The following is a 27,028-nucleotide window of genomic DNA, read 5'->3' as shown; positions in this document are numbered from 1 at the left end:
CTTTATTAACCCCCTCTTTTTTTAAACAAGGATTTTAGTAAGGATTTTAGTGGGTGAACTATTCTTTTAACTATTCTTTTATCAGGATGTCCTGACAGTTCATAGAGAGCTGTGTTGTATGTACCTTTTTCTCCTGTAGGTGGGGTTTTCTGAAGGATAGTCGTTCTGTGCAAGACATGTGGTCTCGCTGTTCCCTCCTAATGAAAAAAACACAGAGTATGAGCAGCCAAATCTCACTGAGTTCATCCAAAGTGAATTCAGCTGCACATCTCAAAGACATTTACATTTTCATCACGTTTCCCAAAGATACATTACCGTAATGTTGCATTATTGATCCAAAAATACAGTAATATTGTGAAATATTATTACAATTTAAAATAACTGTTTTCTATATGAATATATTTTAAACTGCTAATTTATTCCTGTGATCAAAGCTGAATTTTCAGCATCATTACTCCAGTCTTCAGTGTCACATGATCCTTCAGAAATCATTCTAATTTGATGATCTGATGCTCAAGAAACTGCTTTTATTTTTTATCACAATTGAAAATGGTTATGCTGCTTGAGGAAGAGTGAAAAACACAATAAAATATGCAGGATTCTTTGATGAATAAAGTTTGAGCAGCATTTATTTGAAATATAAATCTTTTTGTAACATTATAAATGTCTTTACTGACATTTTTTATTAATTTAATGCATCCTTGCTAAATAAAAGAATTAATTTCTTTCAGGAACATCACATCTAGCTCTATGAATTTACTATTTATTTATCATCACGTATGTTCTGGTAAAATTTGTCAGAATTTTCACATAAACATAATAGAATTGGATAATATGCTTGAGTTGTATTGTACATAAATGTTGGTCTGTGGAGCTGATTAAGTGTATAAAAATGAAATTTAAAAAGAAAACTTACAATAGGGTGAGTCTGCTTAAGTGGCTCAATTGTGTACATATGGACTCCATCATCAAACATGCCACTGGGAACCAGAGAGAGACAAACAATTAAGTTTATTCATTTATCTGCATTTATCCAAAGCAACTTTGAAATGAGGAAAACAGACACACAACAAACTACACTACAATGAGTTTGAACATAATTTGTAGCATAAACATTAGTGCCGTCAAAACGATGAATCATGATTAATCGCATCTAACAAAATTTTCTAAATATAAAATATATACAATCATGGTCAGGAATTATTCACATCCTTGGTAAATATGATCAATGGTTATCAAATGGCTATGAAAACAAATCTGCATTGTTTATCCTTTTGATCTTTCATTCAAAAAATGAGAAAAAACTAAAAAAAGAGCTTTTTGGCAGCAAACCCACCAGATGGGTTTGGTGCAAACAGGGATAAAAAGGGCCTATTTTTTGCCGGAGATCCTGAACATCTTGTTCAGATATATAGCATCATGGATTCTATCAAATATCAACAGATAAAAAAATCAAAACCTGACCACCTCTGCTAGAAATCGCATAATGGGCCGTGGTTGGATCTTCCCTCAGGACAATGATCCAAAACAAACATCAACACAAAACTGCAACATGTCGGAAGTGCCAGTACGCTGACAGTACGCTAAAGGTAAGAATAGAGAAGCCGAGTACCGGCCCATTTCAAGCACTGATCCCAGTCCATGACCTGAACCCTATGAGTGGAGTGAACTGAAGAGGAGAGTGTACCAACATAGAGCTGGGAATCTGAAGGATTTGGAGAGATTCTGCATGAAGGAATGGTCTCTGATCTTGTCAGGTGTTCTCCAAACTCATCAGGCATTAAAGGAAAAGACTGTTATCTTGGTGAAAGTTAATTAATTGTGGCCAACGTGTATTGGAGAAAAACATTTATTTCATTAAGAGATTTTTCCCACATTTACAATTCATGTACTACAATGAAAAGTTAGATTTTTGTGCATTTTTTAAATAAAAGATCAAAAGGATTAACATTGCAGATTTATTTTTACAAGCTTCTTTGTTCATATTTATCAAGGATATATATTTATCAATTTATATATATATATATACAACATTTTTATGTTAGATGCGATTAATCGTAATTAATTGATTTGACAGCACTAATTACACATACATCTTTAAGTTGATTAATAATAAAAAAAAAAAAAATACTTAAAAATTAGGAAAATATACAACACAACTGAATAAGTCAGTATACAGTGGAAAAAGCTGTATACTGACTTATTCATGGATTGACTCCAGTACTCACTGTAAACCGTTACAGGTGGACAGAGCGGCATGTGAGTTGTCGATCCCTCTGATCTGGCCGTGGTAGTAACAGTGCTCTCCACCCTGACAACACACAGATTTAGGGCCAGTTTACACCTGGTCACTTCATGTGTTTTCTCTGATTGGATGGCTATCTGATCATGAAAAGACCAGGTGTAAATGCCCTCCAAAACGCTTTCAAGATGGATTTAAATCCGATCACTCAGACCAATTCAGACGGTGGTCTGAGACGCATTCCAGATGAAACTGGACAGGTGTAAATGCATCTGGTTTTTGAAGCCATATATGTAAATTTTAGTCCTCCCAAATGGTTTATTATAGGCTACCGGCTCTGGTAGCCAAATACAGCTCTGTTCACACCGACAGTGACACGCAGAAACTAAGCGACATGTTCCCATTCGTTTCAATGGAGAGTTAGAGATTTCCGGTGACAGTGAAGCCCAGTTCACACCACCAGTGATTTTGTCGCTGCATGTCGCCTGTGGCTGGCAGTCAGGTCCCACTATTGGTTACCTAACAACATTTGTGAATGAGTGTCACAGATGTTATTACACGTTGTAGACAGCGAATAAGTTCTCTAGCTGCGAAAAACAAACATTTCAGAGAGAAAAGTCTAAATATAAATGGAATCAGTACTTAAAATGCTTAATATTAAAGATGAAGGAGAAACAGCAAGTGCTATCTGGATTCACAAAACTATTCAAGCTCAGAGTCAGCATGGCGAGTACCACCGACTGATGCAGGAGCTGTGGCTGGATGAGGTCAGGTTAATTATAGAGAATTTTTTAATCCCTAAAATTAACTTTTCAATCTTGCCGCAGACACTTCACTACAGGATGTAGCGGTGGATCACGTGCACTCCTTTGACTTCACTCTTCATTTGCATCAAGGAAACGCCTACATTCTGTCGCCAAAGGAAATTACCAGCTCTCCAAATGAATAGGATCATGACGCCGTGTGTCGCTGACAGTGTGACTTGATGCAAATGAAGGGAGCGACAACCAATAGGACTGAAGTAAGTGGAGCACACGTGATCCGTCACTTCGTCCTGTAGTAGAGTGTCAGCATAGACATATAATAAACACTAGACGCCCTATTGGCCGCTTTGGACTGTTGCTGCGATACGTCAACGAGTCCGCCATATTGTGCGGGGCAAGACTGCGCTGTTAACAAACAAGTAAACGGACGAGCTGCGGTTTTTCTGGATAAAAACAAAAATAACGTTTACATTTATCAACCGATTTCAGTGGTTTATAATGTACGTGGTGTACAAAAAGTTCTAGTTACTTAAGATCTCTATAGTTAGACATATAAAATATTTATTTTAATAAGAAATAGTCAAAGCTCAGGCTTGTCATGTATTTGACTGCTTTGTTCTTGCATAAGAATTGTGAAAACGCCCATACTGAGATATAATTTAATTTTCACATTAAATTAAATAACGTTTTCTTATTGTAAAAAAGGGATTTTCTGTCTTTAACGCAATTTTAGCTTTTCTTGAACTTAGAATTGACCACCATTGATAAAATGAAAGAAAAATCATCAAATACAAATCACACAGGCTGCTTTCTGTATTTTTATAGCACTAAAATGATACAGATAGATACTCCAAAAACATACAACAACAAAGATAACTGATGGATCCTTTATGGTAATACATATGATATGGTACATCTACAGTGCAATGCAAATAAAGAAACTGAGAATAGTAAATAGTTTGTTATACACTATAAGAAATAGTTTATGTAGTATATAATAATATAGTCAATAATAAAGTATACAGTACAGTCCAAAAGTTCGGAACCACTAAGATTTTTAATGTTTTTAAAAGAAGTTTCGTCTGCTCACCAAGGCTACATTTATTTAATTAAAAATACAGTAAAAAACAGTAATATTGTGAAATAATATTACAATTTAAAATAACTGTGTACTATTTAAATATATTTGACAAAGTAATTTATTCCTGTGATGCAAAGCTGAATTTTCAGCATCGTTACTCCAGTCTTCATTGTCACATGATCCTTCAGAAATCATTCTAATATGCTGATTTGCTGCTCAATAAACATTTATGATTATTTTCAATGTTGAAAACAGTTGTGTACTTTTTTTTCAGGATTCCTTGATGAATAGAAAGTTCAAAAGAACAGCATTTATCTGAAATACAAAGCTTCTGTAGCATTATACACTACCGTTCAAAAGTTTGGGGTCAGTAAGAATTTTTATTTTTATTTTTTTGAAAAGAAATTAAAGAAATGAATACTTTTATTCAGCAAGGATGCATTAAATCAATCAAAAGTGGCAGTAAAGACATTTATAATGTTACAAAAGATTAGATTTCAGATAAACACTGTTCTTTTGAATTTTCTATTCATCAAATAATCCTGAAAAAAAATATTGTACACAAATATTTTGTACAATTGTACACATTAAATGTTTCTTGAGCAGCAAATCAGCATATTAGAATGATTTCTGAAGGATCATGTGACACTGAAGACTGGAGTAATGATGCTGAAAATTCAGCTTTGCCATCACAGGAATAAATTACTGTGAAATATATTCAAATAGAAAACAGTTATTTTAAATTGTAATAATATTTCACAATATTACTGTTTTTACTGTATTTTTAATTAAATAAATGTAGCCTTGGTGAGCAGATGAAACTTCTTTTAAAAACATAAAAAATCTTAGTGGTTCCAAACTTTTGGACTGTACTGTATATCATATTGTCAATAAACAAACAGTATACAAAAAATAAAATAGTAATGAATAGAACATTTATAAAATAATATAAGTACAATAATATATCATGATAATATATTGATAATAGCATATAGTATAATAATACTATAATAGCAATAGAATATGTAGTATCATTTACATAATATAGACAATAATATAACATCATAACTATAATAGATTGATAATATTGGTATAATAATAATCGCAAATACAATGTAATATCAATTGCAGAATAATATAGACAATAATAAAAATAGTAAATTAAATAGTGACTAGTACAATAATAACATAGTATTGGTATAATAATAATAACAACAAAAGGCTATATATTTTCCATCAGTCTCTTGGAAATGGTGAGAACAGTCCACTGACAGGCTCTCCTTAGCTTTTCTTGAGGCTTGTGTAGCCCTGGTTGCAATGGGCTAAAAAAGAAATAAAAATATAAACAAATCAACATTTAATGGCGAACTTTTAAATAATGTAGATGAGTCGGGAAACTTCCCTTCTAGCTACTTACCACTGTCTCCTCAACTCGTTGTCTTTGTGAAATCTTAAATGTGTGAAAAGCTAGCCCACTAACTAACCTTAAAGTAAGGGTTAGATTAACAAAATATCAGTCACCTAGCCGTAACGAGTACTTGTCATAAAAGTCGGTTTTAATAAAATAGAGATGCATATTTAAACTTTAGTTTATAAAATAACATAAGCTAAAACTATTAGAAATCATGTAAACTCACGTCTCAACTTTCACAGCTAATTAGTGACATCGCTAGCTATTTTAGTCTAACTGACTCCGGTGGCCAACTACTATCAATAATATAGGCTAATGACCAAATACAACCAGAAACAAATGTTCAGTCTTACCTGTGAAAGGTTATTCCCCGAGACCGGTTTTCAATTGTGCAGCGATTTGTATACAGCCCCAAGTAGCACACGAAGCAGGCATTTTTCTCAATTCCAGTTATGAGCGTAATGCGAACGTTGCCCCGCACAACATGGCGGCGCCGTTGACGTACGGTCCAGCAGCCAATGGGGCGTCTAGTGTTTATTATATGTCTATGAGTGTCAGCGGCAAGATGGAGGAGAAGTTATTTTAGCGGTCAGTAACTTTCCTATAGACCCCTTAAAAGTCTGTAAACATTGCAACGTTTCCTGGTGGGTGGGGCTTAGCTGGAGGCAAAAAGAGGCAAGCGTTGACAAGCGTAAGCTAGCATGTTTTAGGAGGGATTTATTAAACATAAATGCAGAAGAAGGTTCAGAACTGTCCGAATATGTACAGTCACTGACTCTGCGGGACCGTGACAGCTATTTTTGTAAATTAAATTAAGTTTTGGATATTTCCTAGACAACATATAAATTACTTTCGGGTGGTTCGGGGAATTTTGTCAAGGCTTATTGTCTAATGTAACCTAACGCTGCGCTAACTATGATTATGGCTAACAATGTGGATTATTTTAAGAGACCATTCAAAGGATGGCGCACACACATCTATCGCTGTATGTTTGTTTAACATTTAAGCTAGCTAGTGTGCTGAAGATTGGCGACTTTTCACCTATAAAACAGAAACTTGCTGATTTGTACTAGATAAAACCAACACACCATTACATATGCATCGATTATTTTACCTGATATGAAGTGTGCACTGCAAACACGAGCATTATGTATGATCGTCTCCGTCCAGTCTGTACGCCGTATTGCATTCAACCACAATTATCTATTTGATTTCTGTGAAGGAATGTCAGCCGGGATCTGGTAAAACTTTAGTTTTGAACCAAAAGTTCTGTTCCTTCTTTTCTGGCAGCCAAAAACACAACAGGACGACATTTTAAAGTCAAAACCTCAAACTATTAGCGCGCCTGCTATGAGTTCATCCTTATGTTTTGCCTCGAGCTAGAGCGGTGACGTCACAGTGATGTAGTCGATTAAGGGGTCTATAATTTTTGTTATGTCTCTGTGTACATACGGTGATACTCGCTGTGCTGACTGGTGCTTGCGCTTTCACTGCAGATAAATAGCCGCGATGGCAAACATTTCTCGTTCATCTTTAATGTTGAGCTTTTTATGTATTGATTCTATTTTTATTTAGCCCCTTTGAAATGTTTGTTTTAGCTGCAAGAAAACTGACTCGTTGTCTACAAAATGAATAACATCCTTGAATGCAATTCATAAACGTTACTAGCGACCTCAAAGTCACCAGTGGTGCGAACACAGTTACCGCAACACACATCGCCACAGATGTAGCCTGTCACAGAAAAGCAGCTCAGTATCTCTTCATCATATCGACGTGCAATCTGCCGCAAATGAAACTGAAAGTTTGGCATCACATCCTGAAGCTCAACACACAGTCATCTTCATTTACAGGAGTGAGATAGTGCTGATGCTGCTCTCTCTCCATGTCACTTTCTTTCATATGAACTCAGTTAAATTTGCATATAGCGCGGGAAGTGAATTTGAATTCATTTTGCTGAGATATATTTAGGTTGCTAAGTGTAAATGGAGCACTAATTTAACAAATCAGATAGCTATCCGATCAAGTAAACACTTATTAAGTGGCTCACATATGTGTTCAGTTTTGCCCATTATGCATTTGTTCCCACAAAAGATGTATTGTTCAGAACCAGTGACATTTTAATTGACAGTTTTCCTGTACGGTGGGTATCTGGGTACAAATGCATGAATGCAAATGTTGAACAGTCTGATGTTTGTATAGCTACTATAAAAGTGATTCTTCATGGAATATCAGAGTGATTGATCTTCAGCTTCTCTCTGCTTTGCTACTGCGGAGTATCGTCTGCTGGTCATGTGACCTGACCTGCAGGTGAACAAGCCGTGCTGATTCAGCAGTGAAGTCTTGATTTAAATGATTTAGCACCTATCAGCATCCTCTCCCCCCCCCCCCCCCCCCCCCTCTGGTCATGCTCTTTTCTGTTACTCTATCCCTCTCTCATAATCTTTGTGTCACATCTGTCATTTTCCAGAAACATCTCATCTCTACCATCACACAACACTGCAGGCGGTTGGATTATTACACTGTAACACCCGACGATTCACGATAACTCAATTGAGGAAACCAACTGCCTCAGTCCATTTAAGTTTAAAAACTGTGAAAACTGCATCAGCGAGAGCAGTTAGTATATTTAAACAAATCCAAGTAATCCAGGGGGTTAATAAAGGCGAAGCATTTTTATGAGAAAAATATCCATATTTAAAACTTTACAAATTCAAATAACTAGCTTTCGGCAGACGACCGTACGCATACTGCGCAAGTCGGCTTGTGCCAAATGAGTAACCCGTGACGTGATGGATGACGCAGGATGTAGGAGTATCTAAGCTTAGACGCCTCTCGCTGTTCAAACTTCTAATCCGTGACCAGTGTTTTGTTTCGCTCTCTCCTCTGAGCCTCCACGTTTGTCATTACGTCATTGCTTTCGGGTCAAAGGTTGCTCTTCCGCCCAAATCAACTTGCACAGTATGCGTACGGTCATCCACCGGAAGCTAGTTATTTGAATTTATAAAGTTTTAAATATGGATATTTTTCTTGCACAAATGCATCACTTCACTTCAAAAATGTGGTCCCCCCATTCACAACCATTATAAACCTTGAAGGACTAAGGATATTCTTCAAAATATGTCTGATTGTGTTCATCTGAAAGAAGATAGTCATATACACCTAGGATGGCTTGAGGGTGAGTAAATCATGGGATCATTTTCATTTTTGGGTGAACTAGAGCACTATTTGAGGGGACAGCCATTTGCAGCGGTGCCCGAAACCATAGATGAAGTTATCGAGTGCACTCATTCAATCCCACAATGCACCTCAATAACAATGTATGCTAAACAGCTTAATAAATTACCAGCATGTACTTTATCCACATATTTATTTTCTAGGGTGACCTGTAACATTCTGCCCAGGAACTACAGATGAAAGATAGCCTTCGGCTAATTCTGGTGCATTTACAGAAATGTTTTATTAATATGCAATGTCCCTGTTAACAAAAAAAAATATGCATAATAAAAATAATAATAATAATACCCATAATGCACTGTGACAGTCGTCTTAGGTCGACATGTCGTCAATGTGACAATCTTTTCATTACTTACTGGAGCTGCCAATTTGCTGTTTCAAATGATTATTAAACAGCAAGCACAAACTATGCCAACACTCAGTGTCTGAATTCACTCACACGTTTTCATTCACTCCTTTAAGTGGACTATATTAGTGGACTAATGTAGGGAATAGTGAATGAGGTATAGGGGAGCGAATTTGATTCTGTATTTAATATTCTGTCCTAGTGTTGTCCAAAGTACCGTCTTCGGTACCAAGTCGGTACTGAAATTTTAAAAATGTGATGATACCAGCATTTCCCCCTAGCATTTTGAGCACTGTTAAGCGGATTCTTAAACACCTCTGATTGGCCGTTGTGTTCACACACTCAACAGATAGGTCTGTGATTGGCTACAATGACCAACGCTTCATAACGCAGTGGCTATTTACATCTGTAAACCCTTGCGTTACCAAGACAACTAGTGATGCATTTGTATTACATTCCAAAAAGCTTCGTTATCAGACCCACAGTGGAAAAAGCAACCATATCTGTACCGACTGTGCCGGATCGGTGCCTTATGGTGGAAAAGCAGCTATACAATTCAGAGTAAAGTGACAAACAATTAATTAAAAATGCTTAGATTATACCTTCCCAAGGACAGGCTTTCCTTCCTCATAGTGTATCTCCACATAATCTGAGGACAGCAGATCACTGGAACACAAAAACACACACAAATGTGAACTGGCACGAACTTATGATCATCTGTTGATTCTGGATATCAGAAGACTCTGGTATTCTGGCTCAAATTTACACACAGAGACTGTCTGTCTGTATGAAAGGAAAGTATCTGAACCCAAGTTTGTTGGACCGGAGCCTATAATTCAGGCTAAATGTCATTGCACTCAGTTCAACATATGTGCAGCACATGTTTTCTGCATATTTTCAGCATTTGTGTTACATACTCATACAAAGAAGAAGAAATTCAAGTGCTATTAGTATACTACAAATAACAAAGTATATCTACAGGATGGTCTTGTACTTATCAGAGATATACTTAACAAAAATGCTTGCCTTACAAGTGTACAGAAAAGTCAAAGTATATTTGGCCTATAATTGTACTTAATCTTTTGATCAAGATATACTTAAGAAAGGTTTATTTAAGTATTGTAGTTTATTTAACATTTTAAGTATGTATTTAGCAAATGTAGTACTTTATGTAATACATAAATCATAATACATAAATGTAATTAACAAAGTCTACTTCAAGTACAGTTAAAGGTTTATTATTAAGTATAAAAATTAATATCTAAATATGAACCCTAGAAGTATAAAGTGCAAAAATAATAAATAAACTGTAAGGCAAGTATAATGTTAAGTACAATTGCAGAATAAAAACTATTAAACTTTATAGAGAATATACTTCAAGTGTACTTCATTTATAGAAGAAAAAATAGCTGTGTACCCAAAGTTTACTATATCCCCCAGTAGACAAAACTTAGTCTTGGCCCGGAAACACTGCAAATATGGCTGCCGAGTGAACAGACTTTCCTTGAAAGGGACTTTGGCCACTCAGGATCACATACTGTATCTGTCGGCCCTGTCATCGCACACCTGATGTGTTATGTCAAAAGAGACGAATCTAACAGGTGTTTTCGGCTGAGACTCAGTGAGTATTTGTGTAAAATGAAGGTAGGCAGTGTTTAGTGTGTGTGTGCATGAGGAGGTGACACTGATTGACCTTCAACATCCTTTGTTCATCACAAGCCTGGACTTGAGTCAGCGAGGCACAACACACAATCATGCACTCTAGCTGACAAACTGCTAACTGTCTCATTCTTAGCTGACTGAGCTTCAAGAGAGGCCCATTTCTGCCAGAACAGCATTTTACTGTAACCTTGTGGAAATAACTAACACACAGTCATGTTTCCTCGTGAGCAAACAGGGCTGAGATTAGAATATTAGCCTATTTTTGGTATTAATGGGTGTTAGGCTGGTGTGCATGTGTATGTGAGGGAATATCAGGATATCCTTCTCTATCCGTGTACATGCATGGCCTTGATATAGCAATGCTATTGTCCCGGCGTGACCCAGTTTACCGTCATGAACTGATAAAGTAACACTACAATAACACAATCTCAGTGTATTCCAATGGCAAGACTTCTTTTATCAGTCACTTGTTATTTGCTATTATTATCACAACCTTTTTTACAATAACATTAACTACCATTAAATTAGTGCTTTGATTGTTGGCAAGATTTTAGAAAGGCTACAACCGCAGATAAACATCTACATACGGCCTAGGTGATCTTAGCTGCCAAGGGGAATTTGTTAGATTTTCATGAATTATTACAAAGGAAAAGATTTATTTTCTCTGGAACAACATCTGGAATCGTGCTCAACTTGACCAGGAATGTGTTTTCAGATATAGGGCAGGGACCATTTTGCTTCCTTGTTGACTTTAATGTCCCACAGCAGCACAGACAGGTTTGGTAAAAACCTGCTAGCGTGACCTGGGCCTTTTTAAAGCAAAGCTTAAAACTTATTTATTTAGACTGGCTTTTAATATCTAGCAGTTGTGGCATTTTTGTGTATTTTATGTCTTTTCTTGTTGTTGGCTTGTAATTTTTGTTTTTATTGGAAAGCACTTTGGTTCACCTTGAGTGTTGTAAAGGGCTGTATAAATAAATAAATGTTAATGTTAATGTACGTGTAGGTTAAAGGTGGGTTAAGGGGGTAAGGGAAGGTCAACATGTTAGCTTGAGAAAGCCAACCTTCTGAAATGCTATTTAAAATTCTTCTTCTTCATCTGAGACAAAGGTTTCTGACTCTAACTCCTAGAGCTTTCAAGCTACAACTACCAAATTTGGGTAAGACCTTCAGACTGTTCTGACTCGCGTTGCTATATTTAAATGGCAATTCCCATATCGGACCAATCCCAAATTCCCATAGACTTTTTTATGTACAAATCCAGCAACATTTCGACGTTTAATGACCGTTGAAAAGAGTCCTTCCGACACGTCCCGTCATGGTTGAAAAATAGTTCCAAATTGAAATTTGAACAGACGTCTAAGATGGTATCTTATTAATTATGTAAGTAAGTAAATACACATAGCTAAAAGTCAAAGTAATAATTATACATGCAACCCCAGAGAATTGTAGACATGTACAAACGTATCTGAAAACATTTTTAGGAAATGTTCTGTGTTGTATATTTTTAATGATTTATGCCATCCTACCATGACTATTTTTGGCCTTTAAGCTGTCTATCAATAGCAAAGCTTAACAACTAGCCTAGGACAACATATTAAAACATGCTAGCAAGCATGCTAATTCATGCTAGCAATATGATAAAACATGTTAGCAATGTGATAAATCACATTAGCAGAATGCTAAAACGTGCTAGCAATGTGCTAATTCATGCTAGACACACGCAAACAATTTGCTAATTAATGCTAGCAACATACTAAAACATGTAAGCAATCTGCACATTCATGCTAGCAAAATGCTAAAACCTTGTATGTGCTAATTGATGCTAGAAACAAGCTACTAATGAGTTAATTCATGCAAACAATGTGTAAATTCATGCTAGAAACATGATAGCAATGTGTTAATTCATGTTAACCCTGTGTTAAATCATGCTAGCAACATGATAAAACAAGCTTGAGCTAATTAATGCTAGGAACATGTTTGCAATATATTTTCTGATCGACTGTATACCCTTCAAAATCTTTAAACTTTAAGTTTTAAAACTCCTTTAAATTTCAAACTACTTCAAACTAAAAACAACTTTCTGGTTAGGCTTTCTCAAGCCAACATCAAATTTTGTCTTGATAAACTTTTTTCTTTTTTTTTAAAACTAGTTACAGATTTAGTTACAAAAATTAAATACAGCTGTAATTATAGCTGCAAGCAGCGATGAAAGGGCCCTCGCACACAGGGCCACCGCCACCTGAGGGCTTAGGAAAACTGTGAACAATGGGATATAGGATATAGGAAATATAGGGAAAATATGGCAAAGTCACACTTCCTGCTGCCAGCAGGTGGTGCTTTAACTGTAACTGAATATTGCCATGTTGATGTCTTCAGGCCAGGACTATTATCAAACGTGAAGTTTGGGGAAGATCGGACATTGTATGCCTGAGTTACAACAACGTCCTGTTTCGTGGTGTTAATAACATACATTAGGACTTAGCCAAGAGTTGTAAGATTTAACGTCTAGTATGTTTGGAACGTCATGACATATTGAAATGTGTTTCTGGAAGTGAGTTACAGTGTAAAACATGCCATTTCCTGCTACCAGCAGGTGGCACTATGACTAACTGAATATTGAGGTGCATTCACGCGGCCTCGTAATTCCTGTAGTTACGAGATTCTAGTTTGTAAAAAGTGTTCACGTCCTCGTAGAGCTCGTAATTACAGCTTGTAAACTGGGAGTTTTCTGAAAGCTCCCACATGTACCACGTGGCCGCTGTACCACCTGTCCGCTGTAGATTCATTTAGGCGTTAATAGTGGTGCCATGGAAACGCATAATTCCCAGTCCGAGGACGTGAACAGCTCCAAATATAACGTCACGTGTTGTCATCTCAAGAATCCGGTAAATACGAGGTGACGTGAACGCAGCATTGGCATATAGATGTCTTCAGGCCAGGACACTTATCACACATTATCGGACATTGTATGCCTAAGTTACAACAACTTCCTCTTTCATGGCGAAACATAAAATTTTGTCAGGCCGCCACGGACACAAGGGCGTGAAAACTCAAGATCTTCGCAAGTTAATATCACAAAGGCCTTTAGATTAGACAGACCAAATATGATGTTGATCTGATTAAAGCTCTAGGAGGAGTTCCTTAAAGTACAATGTCTGGAAATGGCAAAAACTGCAAAGATTTTGCAGAGAAAATTCAAAATATCTGACTTCCTGTTGGGTTTACAGATTTTGAACCCAGGGACTTTTTTGTATTGGGCTGTTACATGTGTGTACCGAATTTCATACTTTTCTGTGAAATGTAGTGCGAAGGGCGCTTAATTGAAATTTTCTAGGTGGCGCTATTGAGCCATTTTGCCACACCTAATTCTGAAACCCATATCAGATGTACATTTTCACCACTTCTGACACATGTGCAAAGTTTCATGAATTTTTGAGCGTTTAGTACAGTGGCCCAGTAGTGCACAACACAACGAAATTAAAAAAGCAAACATAAGTTCACAACACAACCAAATAAAGCCACAACACAACGGAATCGAGCCACAACACAACAGAATTAAAAAAGCAAACTTAAGTTCACAACTCAACGAAATCGAGCCACAACACAACGGAATAAAGCCACAACACAACGGAAATGCTCCTGACCACTTGGGGGCTCTCAGAGCTCGGTAATATTAGTATTCCTTTGCCACTGTTCTATAAAGTCGACAGTCTTACAAAGATATCAATACCATGATTAGTTTTAAGTATGTAAACATTGTATATCGACATGAAATATTAATTAAAAATCAACTACGTGCACAACAGCTTCATATTTATACTTGTGAATGATTTGACGCGATACCACGGCGCAAGATGAAGGGAACATCCACCAATTCCACCAAGTGGTTAAAACGTATAATTTGTATTCATTATAATGACTTTGTTTAACATTTAAAAACAGACATGTTCAAATTCCAAAGTTTGTTAGTTCCTGTTGGTAAGACTGACAAGTTTGGAATTTGAATATGTCTGTTTTTAAATGTTACAAGTAATTTACTGAATACAAATTATACGTTTTAACCACTTGGTGGAATTGGCAGACGTTCCCTTCATCATGCGCTGTGGTAGCGCGTCAGATCATTAACAGGTATAAATATGAAGCTATTTTCCATGTAGGTGATTTTGAATTAATATTTCATGTCGATATACAGTGGTTACATACTGTTGAAACTAATCGTGGTATTGATATTAGTGCCGACTCTATAGAACAATGGCAAGGAAAACTAACTTTACCGAGCTCTGAGAGCCCCCAAGTGGTCGGGAGCATTTCTGTTGTGTTGTGGCTTTATTCCGTTGTGTTGTGGCTTTATTCCGTTGTGTTGTGGTTTTATTCCGTTGTGTTGTGGCTCGATTCCGTTGTGTTGTGGCTTTATTCCGTTGTGTTGTGGCTCGATTCCGTTGTGTTGTGGCTGGATTTCGTTGTGTTGTGGCTCGATTCCGTTGTGTTGTGGCTCGATTCCGTTGTGTGGTGGCTTTATTCTGTTGTGTTGTGGCTTTATTCTGTTGTGTTGTGGCTCGATTCCGTTGTGTTGTGGCTTTATTCTGTTGTGTTGTGGCTCGATTCCGTTGTGTTGTGTTGTGGCTCGATTCCGTTGTGTTGGGGCTTTATTCTGTTGTGTTGTGACTCGATTCCGTTGTGTTGTGGCTTGATTCCGTTGTGTTGTGGCTTGATTTCGTTGTGTTGTGGCTTTATTCTGTTGTGTTGTGGCTCGATTCCGTTGTGTTGTGGCTCGATTACGTTGTGTTGTGGCTTTATTCCGTTGTGTTGTGGCTTGATTTCGTTGTGTTGTGGCTTTATTCCGTTGTGTTGTGGCTTGAATTCGTTGTGTTGTGGCTTTAATCTGTTGTGTTGTGGCTTTATTCTGTTGTGTTGTGGCTCGATTCCGTTGTGTTGTGGCTTTATTCCGTTGTGTTGTGGCTTTATTCTGTTGTGTTGTGGCTCGATTCCGTTGTGTTGTGGCTTTATTCCGTTGTGTTGTGGCTTTATTCTGTTGTGTTGTGGCTCGATTCCGTTGTGTTGTGGCTCTATTCCGTTGTGTTGTGGCTTGATTCCATTGTGTTGTGGCTTTATTCCGTTGTGTTGTGGCTTTATTCCGTTGTGTTGTGGCTGGATTCCGGTGTGTTGTGGCTGGATTCCGTTGTGTTGTGGCTTGATTTCGTTGTGTTGTGGCTTTATTCTGTTGTGTTGTGGCTCGATTCCGTTGTGGCTGGATTCCGTTGTGTTGTGGCTCGATACCATTGTGTTGTGGCTTGATTCCGTTGTGTTGTGGCTTGATTCCGTTGTGTTGTGGCTTGATTTCGTTGTGTTGTGGCTTTATTCTGTTGTGTTGTGGCTCGATTCTGTTGTGTTGTGGCTCGATTCCGTTGTGTTGTGGCTTTATTCTGTTGTGTTGTGGCTCGATTCCATTGTGTTGTGGCTTTATTCCGTTGTTTTGTGGCTTTATTCTGTTGTGTTGTGGCTCGATTCCGTTGTGTTGTGGCTCTATTCCGTTGTGTTGTGGTTTGATTCCGTTGAGTTGTGGCTTTATTCCATTGTGTTGTGGCTTGATTTTGTTGTGTTGTGGCTCGATTCCGTTGTGTTGTGGCTTGATTCCGTTGTGTTGTGGCTTTATTCCGTTGTGTTGTGGCTTGATTTCGTTGTGTTGTGGCTTTATTCTGTTGTGTTGTGGCTTTATTCTGTTGTGTTGTGGCTCGATTCCGTTGTGTTGTGGCTTTATTCCGTTGTGTTGTGGCTTTATTCTGTTGTGTTGTGGCTCGATTCCGTTGTGTTGTGGCTCGATTCCGTTGTGTTGTGGTTTGATTCCGTTGTGTTGTGGCTTGATTCCGTTGTGTTGTGGCTTTATTCCGTTGTGTTGTGGCTCGATTTTGTTGTGTTGTGGCTCGATTCCGTTGTGTTGTGGCTCGATTCCGTTGTGTTGTGGCTCGATTTCGTTGTGTTGTGGCTCGATTCCGTTGTGTTGTGGCTTTATTCTGTTGTGTTGTGGCTCGATTCCGTTGTGTTGTGGCTCTATTCCGTTGTGTTGTGGCTTGATTCCGTTGTGTTGTGGCTTTATTCTGTTGTGTTGTGGCTCGATTCCGTTGTGTTGTGGCTTTATTCCGTTGTGTTGTGGCTTGATTCCGTTTTGTGGCTCGATTCCGTTGTGTTGTGGCTTTATTCCATTGTGTTGTGGCTTTATTCCGTTGTGTTGTGGCTCGATTCCGTTGTGTTGTGGATTGATTCCGTTGTGTTGTGGCTCGATTCCGTTGTGTTGTGGCTTTATTCCGTTGTGTTGTGGCTTGATTCCGTTGTGTTGTGGCTCGATTCCGTTGTGTTGTGGCTTTATTCCATTGTGTTGTGGCTTTATTCCGTTGTGTTGTGGCTCGATTCCGTTGTGTTGTGGATTGATTCCGTTGTGTTGTGGCTTGATTCCGTTGTGTTGTGGCTTTATTCCATTGTGTTGTGGCTTTATTCCGTTGTGTTGTGGCTCGATTCCGTTGTGTTGTGGCTCGATTCCGTTGTGTTGTGGCTCGATTCCGTTGTGTTGTGGCTTTATTCCGGTGTGTTGTGGCTTGATTCCGTTCTGTTGTGGCTTTATTCCGTTGTGTTGTGGCTCGATTCCGTTGTGTTGTGGCTCGATTCCGTTGTGTTGTGGCTTTATTCTGTTGTGTTGTGGCTCGATTCCATTGTGTTGTGGCTTTATTCCGTTGTTTTGTGGCTTTATTCTGTTGTGTTGTGGCTCGATTCCGTTGTGTTGTGGCTCTATTCCGTTGTGTTGTGGTTTGATTCCGTTGAGTTGTGGCTTTATTCCATTGTGTTGTGGCTTGATTTTGTTGTGTTGTGGCTCGATTCCGTTGTGTTGTGGCTTGATTCCGTTGTGTTGTGGCTCGATTCTGTTGTGTTGTGGCTTGATTTCGTTGTGTTGTGGCTTTATTCTGTTGTGTTGTGGCTTTATTCTGTTGTGTTGTGGCTCCATTCCGTTGTGTTGTGGCTTTATTCCGTTGTGTTGTGGCTTTATTCTGTTGTGTTGTGGCTCGATTCCGTTGTGTTGTGGCTCGATTCCGTTGTGTTGTGGTTTGATTCCGTTGTGTTGTGGCTTGATTCCGTTGTGTTGTGGCTTTATTCCGTTGTGTTGTGGCTCGATTTTGTTGTGTTGTGGCTCGATTCCGTTGTGTTGTGGCTTGATTCCGTTGTGTTGTGGCTCGATTTCGTTGTGTTGTGGCTCGATTCCGTTGTGTTGTGGCTTTATTCTGTTGTGTTGTGGCTCGATTCCGTTGTGTTGTGGCTCGATTCCGTTGTGTTGTGGCTCGATTCTGTTGTGTTGTGGCTTTATTCCGTTGTGTTGTGGCTCTATTCCGTTGTGTTGTGGCTCGATTCCGTTGTGTTGTGGCTCGATTCCGTTGTGTTGTGGCTCTATTCCGTTGTGTTGTGGCTCGATTCCGTTGTGTTGTGGCTCGATTCCGTTGTGTTGTGGCTCGATTTCGTTGTGTTGTGGCTTTATTCCGTTGTGTTGTGGCTTTATTCCGTTGTGTTGTGGCTCGATTTTGTTGTGTTGTGGCTCGATTCCGTTGTGTTGTGGCTCGATTCCGTTGTGTTGTGGCTCGATTTCGTTGTGTTGTGGCTCGATTCCGTTGTGTTGTGGCTTTATTCTGTTGTGTTGTGGCTCGATTCCGTTGTGTTGTGGCTTTATTCTGTTGTGTTGTGGCTCGATTCCGTTGTGTTGTGGCTTTATTCTGTTGTGTTGTGGCTCGATTCCGTTGTGTTGTGGCTTTATTCCGTTGTGTTGTGGCTTTATTCCGTTGTGTTGTGGCTCGATTTCGTTGTGTTGTGGCTTTATTCCGTTGTGTTGTGGCTTTATTCCGTTGTGTTGTGACTTTATTCTGTTGTGTTGTGGCTTTATTCCGTTGTGTTGTGGCTCGATTCCGTTGTGTTGTGACTCGATTCCGTTGTGTTGTGGCTTTATTCCGTTGTGTTGTGGCTCGATTCCGTTGTGTTGTGGCTCGATTCCGTTATGTTGTGGCTCGATTCCGTTGTGTTGTGGCTTTATTCCGTTGTGTTGTGGCTCGATTCCGTTGTGTTGTGACTTTATTCCGTTGTGTTGTGGCTTTATTCCGTTGTGTTGTGGCTCGATTCCGTTGTGTTGTGACTTTATTCCGTTGTGTTGTGGCTTTATTCCGTTGTGTTGTGGCTTTATTCCGTTGTGTTGTGGCTTTATTCCGTTGTGTTGTGGCTCGATTCCGTTGTGTTGTGGCTTTATTCCGTTGTGTTGTGGCTCGATTCCGTTGTGTTGTGGCTTTATTCCGTTGTGTTGTGGCTCGATTCCGTTGTGTTGTGGCTTTATTCCGTTGTGTTGTGGCTTTATTCCGTTGTGCACTACTGGGCCACTATAGGGTTTAGGCCCTCAAAAATGCGATACATTTTGGAGGAGAAGAATAATTGACTGAGCAACTCCAATAGGGTCCTCACACCATAATTACATGCAGGTATTTTTTTTAAATATAAGTATGATGTAAAACATATATGTACATAATAGGTGCATTGTATCAAATGATTAATTTTAATGTTAGTACATAGTAATGACACTTAATATAAAGCAGGAACCAGAGCTGTTTATGATTTCAACTTGTAGGGAAAAATGGAAGGACTACAACCACTGTCTGATTCATTCAGCATGTAAACTTGCATCCTTGTGGTAGTTGTAGTCATTATTTAGCAATTTGCTAGCAATTTAAACTAGCATTAAAAAATTTGGTGTTGGAAAAGATTGTTTAATGTTTTTAAAATAAGTCTCTTCTGCTCAATAAGGCTACATTTATTTGATCAAAAAACAGTAACATTGTGAAATATTATTACAATTTAAAATAACTGTTTTCTATGTGAATATATAGTAAAGTGTAATTTATTCCTGTGATCAAAGCTGAATTTTCAGCATCATTACTCCAGTCTTCAGTGTCACATGATCCTTCATGTATTTTTTTATTTATTTATTTTTTTTACTGTACTTGCAGATAATATAATATTAATGAAATAAAATGGCACTTAAGTGCACTTAAAGAGAGTACACTTTCAGGACTGTTTTTGGAAAACTTTTTATTTAGATAATTCACTTTAGACATTCTAACTATAAGTAACTTATAACAAGTAAGTGATGTTTTACAGGTGCAGCGAGAGGACGACGAGTGTCCGAGCGGGATTCTCTGGACTGCATGCTGTGGGACGGCTATATTTAGATCAAGACTATCGCACAACCACAACACCGGCCACACGCACACAGAATACAGACACACACACACACACACAGAGGCATTGCGAGAGAGACAGTGTGTCTGGGAGGTAAACCGCTTATCAATCAAAGCAGTCTGACAGACAGACGCCACTTCCCTTTCACAATTACAGTATTTTTAGCCTCTCAGGTCTCGTGTCAAAATCGCCTCCTCAATCAACTAAAGAGTAAGATGCAGCAACGCAGCCATGACATTGACTTTCAGCAAGTTACTTTGACTCAGGGCACTTCTTTAATTAATTTTTTGCTCGATTTATCATTCGGCAGGCAGAAATTTTAAGTCAGATTGCTTAGAAAAGTAATGTCACTTGTCATCAGCAAGCAGCATGATTTGAAATATCACTGAAGTGCTTAACACAAATGGAGTGGCTAAAGTTAGACAATGAAGTTTAATATTTTGAGTAATAATATGCTTTAGCAAGCACTAAATACGAATAATCACAATTTGGGACATTATTAATGCATCATTTAATACAAAGTGCACTTTCTTATGTGTGCTAAGAAACAGTGATGAAAGTGCACTCTTTTTAGGTACACTAAAGTGGCGTTTTATTTAATTAATATTATATTATCTGCAAGAAGTTTTTTTAATAATATACTTTTAAGATCTAAACCTGCACAAGCACAATATTCAGTGCTGCAAATAAAGAGCACTCCTTTTTCGCGAGGGATGCCGTGTCTGTGAGTATGCGCGTGTTAACCAAAACCACACATAAACACATTCCCGGCAGATGAATGTCTGGCTTTGGAGATTCTGGATAATGTCTGGAGGATGTAGTTATGTAGTGTTTTGGTTACAAAACCTGCAATAACCAGTCAGGCGCTCAATACCATTTTTTTATTGTGGGGACAAAGAGATATGGAGTTATTTCCCGTGTAAATCCGTGAAGCTGAATGAAAATGGATCCCAGCGCATAAACTTCCAGTAACACACAAGACAGGACCTGTATTCCCATAAGTGCATGTGTTAGGCTCACAGAGACACAACACATCGATAGTCTGGCACATCAACAGTCATGAGAGACACGCTCATGTCATGAGACCGATGAGAGTCTGCACATACAGCCACAGTCAAGCTACTTTATACTGAACTGACTTCGCAATACTCACTTGTTTAAAGTGAGGTCCAGAATAATTTGGGATCCAAAGGCCTGAAGTTGAAATGAAGCCTGAGCGAGATGAACCTCCTGTTGAAGGAAGAAAAATGGAGTCAGGCCAGATGCTAGAGTGAGCAGACCTCACTGTTTACAGATCGAGTCCCGATCGGAAATGAGCCCATTTTTATGGGGCTTTTATGGTACAATCACACCATTGTGAAGCAATATCTGCATGATGTCATTATCATAGTAATAATCACAAACATGTCTTTCTATCAGGGCTGGTGAAATGTGTCTCACTCAGTCAGTGCGGTCTGCATTCAGCTAAATGTTACATAAAGTGAAGTTGTTTTGAACTTATCTTTTGTTTTGCATCCATTAAGTTAATAAATAAGAGAAAGCAATCAAATGATAAAGTGCCCCCCCCCCTCTTTTTTTAAGAATACTTTTAAAAAGAGTAAATATAATGGAAATAATATACTTTAAAAGAATATACTTAAGCGCAAACTAAATGTAACATTTTTGGACACTTAACTGTGTGTTAATTACAATTAAATGAAAATTTATTATAGCTTACATTTTTATTAAATGACTTTAGAGTGCTTTTTGACCCACATGAGTATGACTTAAAGGGTTACTTCAGCCAAAAATGAAAATAATGTCATTAATTACTCACCCTCGTGCCGTTCCACACCCATAAGTACTTCGTTCATCTTCAGAACACAAATTACGATATTTTTGATGAAATCTGATGGCTCCGTGAGGCCTGCATAGCCAGCAATGACATTTCCTCTCTCAAGATCCATTAATGTACTAAAAACATATTTAAATCAGTTCATGTGAGTACAGTGGTTCAATATTAATATTATAAAGCCACGAGAATATTTTTGGTGCGCAAAAAAAAACGAAATAATGACTTATTTAGTGATGGCCAATTTCAAAACACTGCTTCAGGAAGATTCGGAGCGTTATGAATCCGTGCGTCGAATCTGCTGTTCGGAGCGCCAAAGTCACGTGATTTCAGCAGCTTGCTGGTTTGACACACAATCCGAATCATGATTCGACACAAAAGATTCATAACTCTCCAATGCTTCTTGAAGCAGTGTTTTGAAATCGACCATCACTATATAAGTCGTTATTTTGTTTTTTTGGCACAGAAAAATATTCTCGTGGCTTTATAATATTAATATTGAACCACTGTACTCACATGAACTGATTTAAATAGGTTTTTAGTACCTTTATGGATCTTGAGAGAGGAAATGTCATTGCTCCCTATGCAGGCCTCACAAAGCCATCGGATTTTATCAAAAATATCTTAATTTGTGTTCTGAAGATTAACGAAGGTCTTACGGGTGTGGAACGACATGAGGGTGAGTAATAAATGACATTATTTCCATTTTTGGGTGAACTAACCCTTGAAGTACATCTTTATATGTAATTTCATAATTACTTCTATAGTCTTTGAAATATGGTTAATGTGTAGCTGAATGTACTGACAAGCATTTATGATCAACTAAAATATACTTTAAGGGTAAGGGGTCATTTCTACTGAAACTTGTGTGTCATGTATTCAAATATATTTTTAATTACAGATTTGTAACTAATTTACATGTACTTTACACATTAAAGTGTACTTCTTTGAAGCACAACAAAAGATTATTAAAATAATGATTTAAATAAATCTTTTAATTTGACATTATTACAGTGTACAGTGTTAAGAAACAGTCATGAGCGTATACTTTACTATTAAGTGGCCTTTTATTTATTATTACATTATCTGCAAGCACAGTTTTTCAATGTACTTTTAATATATAAAGTACACTACAAGTACACATTCAATAAAATTAAGCACACTTCTTTCTCACAGGGATCCTGAGGCTAATAAAGGGATCCTGTGTGAGTAGCTCTGGCTTACACCTCAGCCGTGTGGTGCTTATTTTGCCCACTAGAAGGATCTGCTTGCTACAGCAGCTTTTAGTCATCTTATCATTCATCTTCCTCTACTGTTACCTCTACCTCTACTTGTGCTAGTTTTGCCATTGTTGTGAGGCTAAAGCCCATATAGTAATGGGTGTCAATATGCACACAGCAACAGCAGAACATAAAAATATACAGATCCTGGCAATCTTTAGATGATGCACATATTTGATTTAGTTGGATTACAACTGTCAAAGCCCACATATTGTTTTTGTTGCGCAGTTATTACTCAATGAGCGTTAGTTTGACTAAATCTAATGTATAACGGATGGCATTTAAAATTAATGCAGTTAAAGGGATAGTTCACCCAAAAATGAAAATTTGATGTTTATCTGCTTACCCCCAGCGCATCCAAGATGTAGGTGACTTTGTTTCTTCAGTAGAACACAAATGATGATTTTTAACTCCAACCGTTGCCCGTCTGTCAGCCGTATAATGCATGTCAATGGGAACTCCATCTATAAGAGTCAAAAAAACATGCACAGACAAATCCAAATTAAACCCTGAGGCTCGTGACGACACATTGATGTCCTAAGACACGAAACGATCGGTTTGTGTGAGAAACCGAACAGTATTTATATCATTTTTTACCTGGTGTGTGAGGTCTGAATGCACTCTGACGGCGGAAGTGATCTCTCATTGAAGTATACGCGCGAGACATCACTTCCGGCATCAGAGCGCGTTTTCAGACCTCACACACCCGATGCTCAAGGCAGTTGGACATAGTGGTGTATTAGAGGTTAAAAAAATGATATAAATTCTGTTCGGTTTCTCACACAAACCGATCGTTTCGTGTCTTAGGACATCAATGTGTCGTCACGAGCCGCAGGGTTTAATTTGGATTTGTCTGTGCATGTTTTTTTTGACTCTTATAGATGGTGTTGCCATTCACTCGCATTATAAGACTGACAGAACGCAACGTTTGGAGTTAAAAATCATCATTTGTGTTCTACTGAAGAAACAAAGTCACCTACATCTTGGATGCCCTGGGGGTAAGCAGATAAACATCAAATTTTCATTTTTGGGTGAACTATCCCTTTAAATCAGTCCCCTATCCTGCCTCAGCAGTGACTTCCATGCACATTTCTATAGACATAAGCTGATGTGTCATATTCTGTAACAGATGCTGTGCTGCAGTGAAGCGGCTCTCACCTGTCCGTGTGGGTCAGGAATCTTAGCGCAGGTGTTCAGGTCATGGTAGGTGCTCTCAGAAGCTTCGTTCAGGTAGTAGATGAGGCGAGAGGGGTATGTGAGCGTGCGCTGTGACTCCTGCGGGCCGCTGGCATTGTGCTTCTGTCCAGATGCAGTATCATCTGACACCGCCTCCCCGGAGATCTCAGCCTCCAACACTGACAACACACACACACACACACACACATGACTAAAACCATCTCCACATTTAATGAACACTCCTGACACTAACACCATCTAAACTAGGCCAATCTGACACTGAACCTCAAAGAAATCAGTGAGGAATTACAGGAAGACTTTGGTGTCAGGTGTGCTGTATGCAGACTACAGTTCATGCGTCATTGTGCTGTTGTGCTGTTATTATTATTGGTTGAAAAGAGTGAGGCAGGACATACGGGTGCCTTGCCCTTTTCCCCAGGCCCATTGAGGACTTTTATTGGGATCGCTCTATACAAGCTGGAAATCCCTGGTTTTCATGAAATTTCCTCTGAGAAATGAATCCAGACTCAATGTGAGACACATGTGACACTTCTAAAGTCAATTTCTCAAGATATAATTTCGTCAGGTATAGGTCATTAAAGGAACACTCCACTTTTTTTGAAAATAGGCACATTTTCCAACTCATTAAACAGTTGAGTTTTACTGTTTTCGAATCCATTCAGCCGATCTCCGGGTCTGGCGGTACCACTTTTAGCATAGCTTAGCATAGTTCATTGAATCTGATTAGACCGTTAGCATCTCGTTCAAAAATGACCAAAGAGTTTCAATATTTTTCCTATTTAAAACTTGACTCTTCTGTAGTTACATCGTGTACTAAGACCGACGGAAAATGAAAAGTTGTGATTTTCTAGGCCATTGCGCCTGCTGCACCCATGGTACGGCAGCAAAGTTTCTTGATTATTACGCCGTAATGAGAGTATAGTTCCTAGCCATATCAGCCTAGAAAATCACAACTTTTCATTTTCCGTCGGTCTTAGTACACGATGTAACTACAGAATAGGAAAAATATCAAAATTCTTTGGTCATTTTTGAGTGAGACGCTAACGGTCTAATCAGATTCAATGAACTATGCTAAGCTATGCTAAAAGTGGTACCGCCAAAAGCGGAGATCGGCTGAATGGATCCGAAAACGGTAAATCTCAACTGTTTAACTCTAGGGGAGTTGTAAAATGAGCCATTTTTTCAAAAAAAAAAAAAAAAAAAAAAGTGGAGTGTTCCTTTAACATACAAACTGAAAGGACCCAATGTTGAACCTTGAGGTACACCAAAAGGATTAGTGACTGTTCATGAAGTTTTATGATCTACTCGAACACAGTGTTTTCTATCAGTAAGATATGATCTTATCCATTACCTTGGGTGATTAATTATAATTTGATAACTTGTTAATGCATATGATAAAATATCCCATAGCATCCCTTACAGTAATATACAACGGTATAAACATTTCTGGTTATTTTAAGAAGAAAATACATGGGACTCCAAGCTCTACGCAATAGTATCAATTGAGGCATTAACCGTGACGGGCTCTATTGAATTTCAATAGCAAAGCAAGAAGAAATAGACGCATTTCAACTTCTGCAGTCTCCTCTGTGAGCCCAGACCATATCAAGTAGCAGAGACACACCATAGCTGTATTTGCACGCACATGTCTGTCTCTGTCCCTCTCAGGACACTTTGCTCTCTGCGCTGCTGCTGTCCTCCGCATACACACACACACACACACACACACACACACACACACACACACAGGATGTCCTTGCAGAAGCTCAACTCACTGAACACATCCCATACCGGGCACTCGCGAAAGCACATCACATTCCTTAATAAAACACATTAAAACAGTCAGATTTCGCACTGTCTGTCTGTACAAGTTCAATACAAAGTGATTCAGTTAAGGTTAAGTACGTACCGGCTGACGCTGACGCCACGAATGTCTGGAGACAGGAAGCGAGGATGCACGCGAGCAGATTTGAAAGTACTAGCGCATACATGATTCATAGTTGGTGGCGATTAAACGTATGGATGCGGTGACTCGCTAGGGGCTCATTGTCCTTGATGGTCCTGATGCTGCTGCAGCGCGTGAAGGCGGTGGCCAGCCCGAGATCTCCGCGAGCACGCTCCAGATAATGATGCGCCCGCGCGCAGGTGCCGTACATCTGCCCACATGGTCGCCCTGCCCTCTAGACCAGCTGCTCTGCCTACCCTTATTTGCATAAGATTATATTTGATTATCTTGTACACAGTTCTTATATAAATCTTCGTACAATGTTATGCAGACTTCTCTAGTATCTTATAGGTGTATAATATCTAGGCCTGTATACATCTTTTATAGGCCAATAGAAGATATGTTTGGCAATATGAATAAGGAGCTATGTATCTATAATTTTATTTTAATCATGACAGCTCTCCAAATAGCTTTAGCATGTTATTGAATATGTCAATGTTAAAAGATTAGCTCACTTCAGAATTAAAATTTCCTGATAATTTACTCACCCCCATGTCATCCAAGATGTTCATGTCTTTCTTTCTTCAGTTGAAAAGAAATTAAGGTGTTTGAGAAAAACATTCCAGGATTTTTCTCCATATAGTGGACTTCACTGGGGTTCAACGGGTTGAAGGTCCAAATGTCAGTATCAGTGCAGCTTCAAAGAGCTCTACATGATCCCAGACGAGGAATACGAGTCTTATCTAGAGAAACCATCAGTCATTTTCTAAAAAA

General features: G+C 38.4%; 1 protein-coding gene across 1 annotated transcript in view; it reads right to left on the bottom strand.

The window, feature by feature from the left end:
• LOC125269750 (disintegrin and metalloproteinase domain-containing protein 23) overlaps nucleotides 1-26,485 on the bottom strand; it is a 73,525-nt gene extending 47,040 nt beyond the window's left edge. Inside the window, exons 1-7 of the mRNA XM_048192710.1 lie at nucleotides 26,219-26,485; nucleotides 24,271-24,467; nucleotides 21,155-21,231; nucleotides 9,681-9,744; nucleotides 2,229-2,311; nucleotides 917-980; nucleotides 125-197 (exon numbers count right to left, since the gene is read on the bottom strand). Of these exons, the coding sequence (XP_048048667.1) occupies nucleotides 125-197; nucleotides 917-980; nucleotides 2,229-2,311; nucleotides 9,681-9,744; nucleotides 21,155-21,231; nucleotides 24,271-24,467; nucleotides 26,219-26,300 (640 nt within the window). The 5' untranslated portion in view covers nucleotides 26,301-26,485. The remainder of the gene's footprint in view (nucleotides 1-124; nucleotides 198-916; nucleotides 981-2,228; nucleotides 2,312-9,680; nucleotides 9,745-21,154; nucleotides 21,232-24,270; nucleotides 24,468-26,218) is intronic.
• Between the last annotated feature and the right edge of the window lie 543 nt (nucleotides 26,486-27,028).

This window comes from Megalobrama amblycephala, linkage group LG6 (assembly GCF_018812025.1).
Source record: "Megalobrama amblycephala isolate DHTTF-2021 linkage group LG6, ASM1881202v1, whole genome shotgun sequence".
In the NCBI taxonomy this organism is placed as follows: Eukaryota; Metazoa; Chordata; class Actinopteri; order Cypriniformes; family Xenocyprididae; genus Megalobrama; species Megalobrama amblycephala.
The sequence above is the reverse complement of the archived record's forward strand: the minus strand, read 5'-3'. Positions and strand labels throughout refer to the sequence as shown.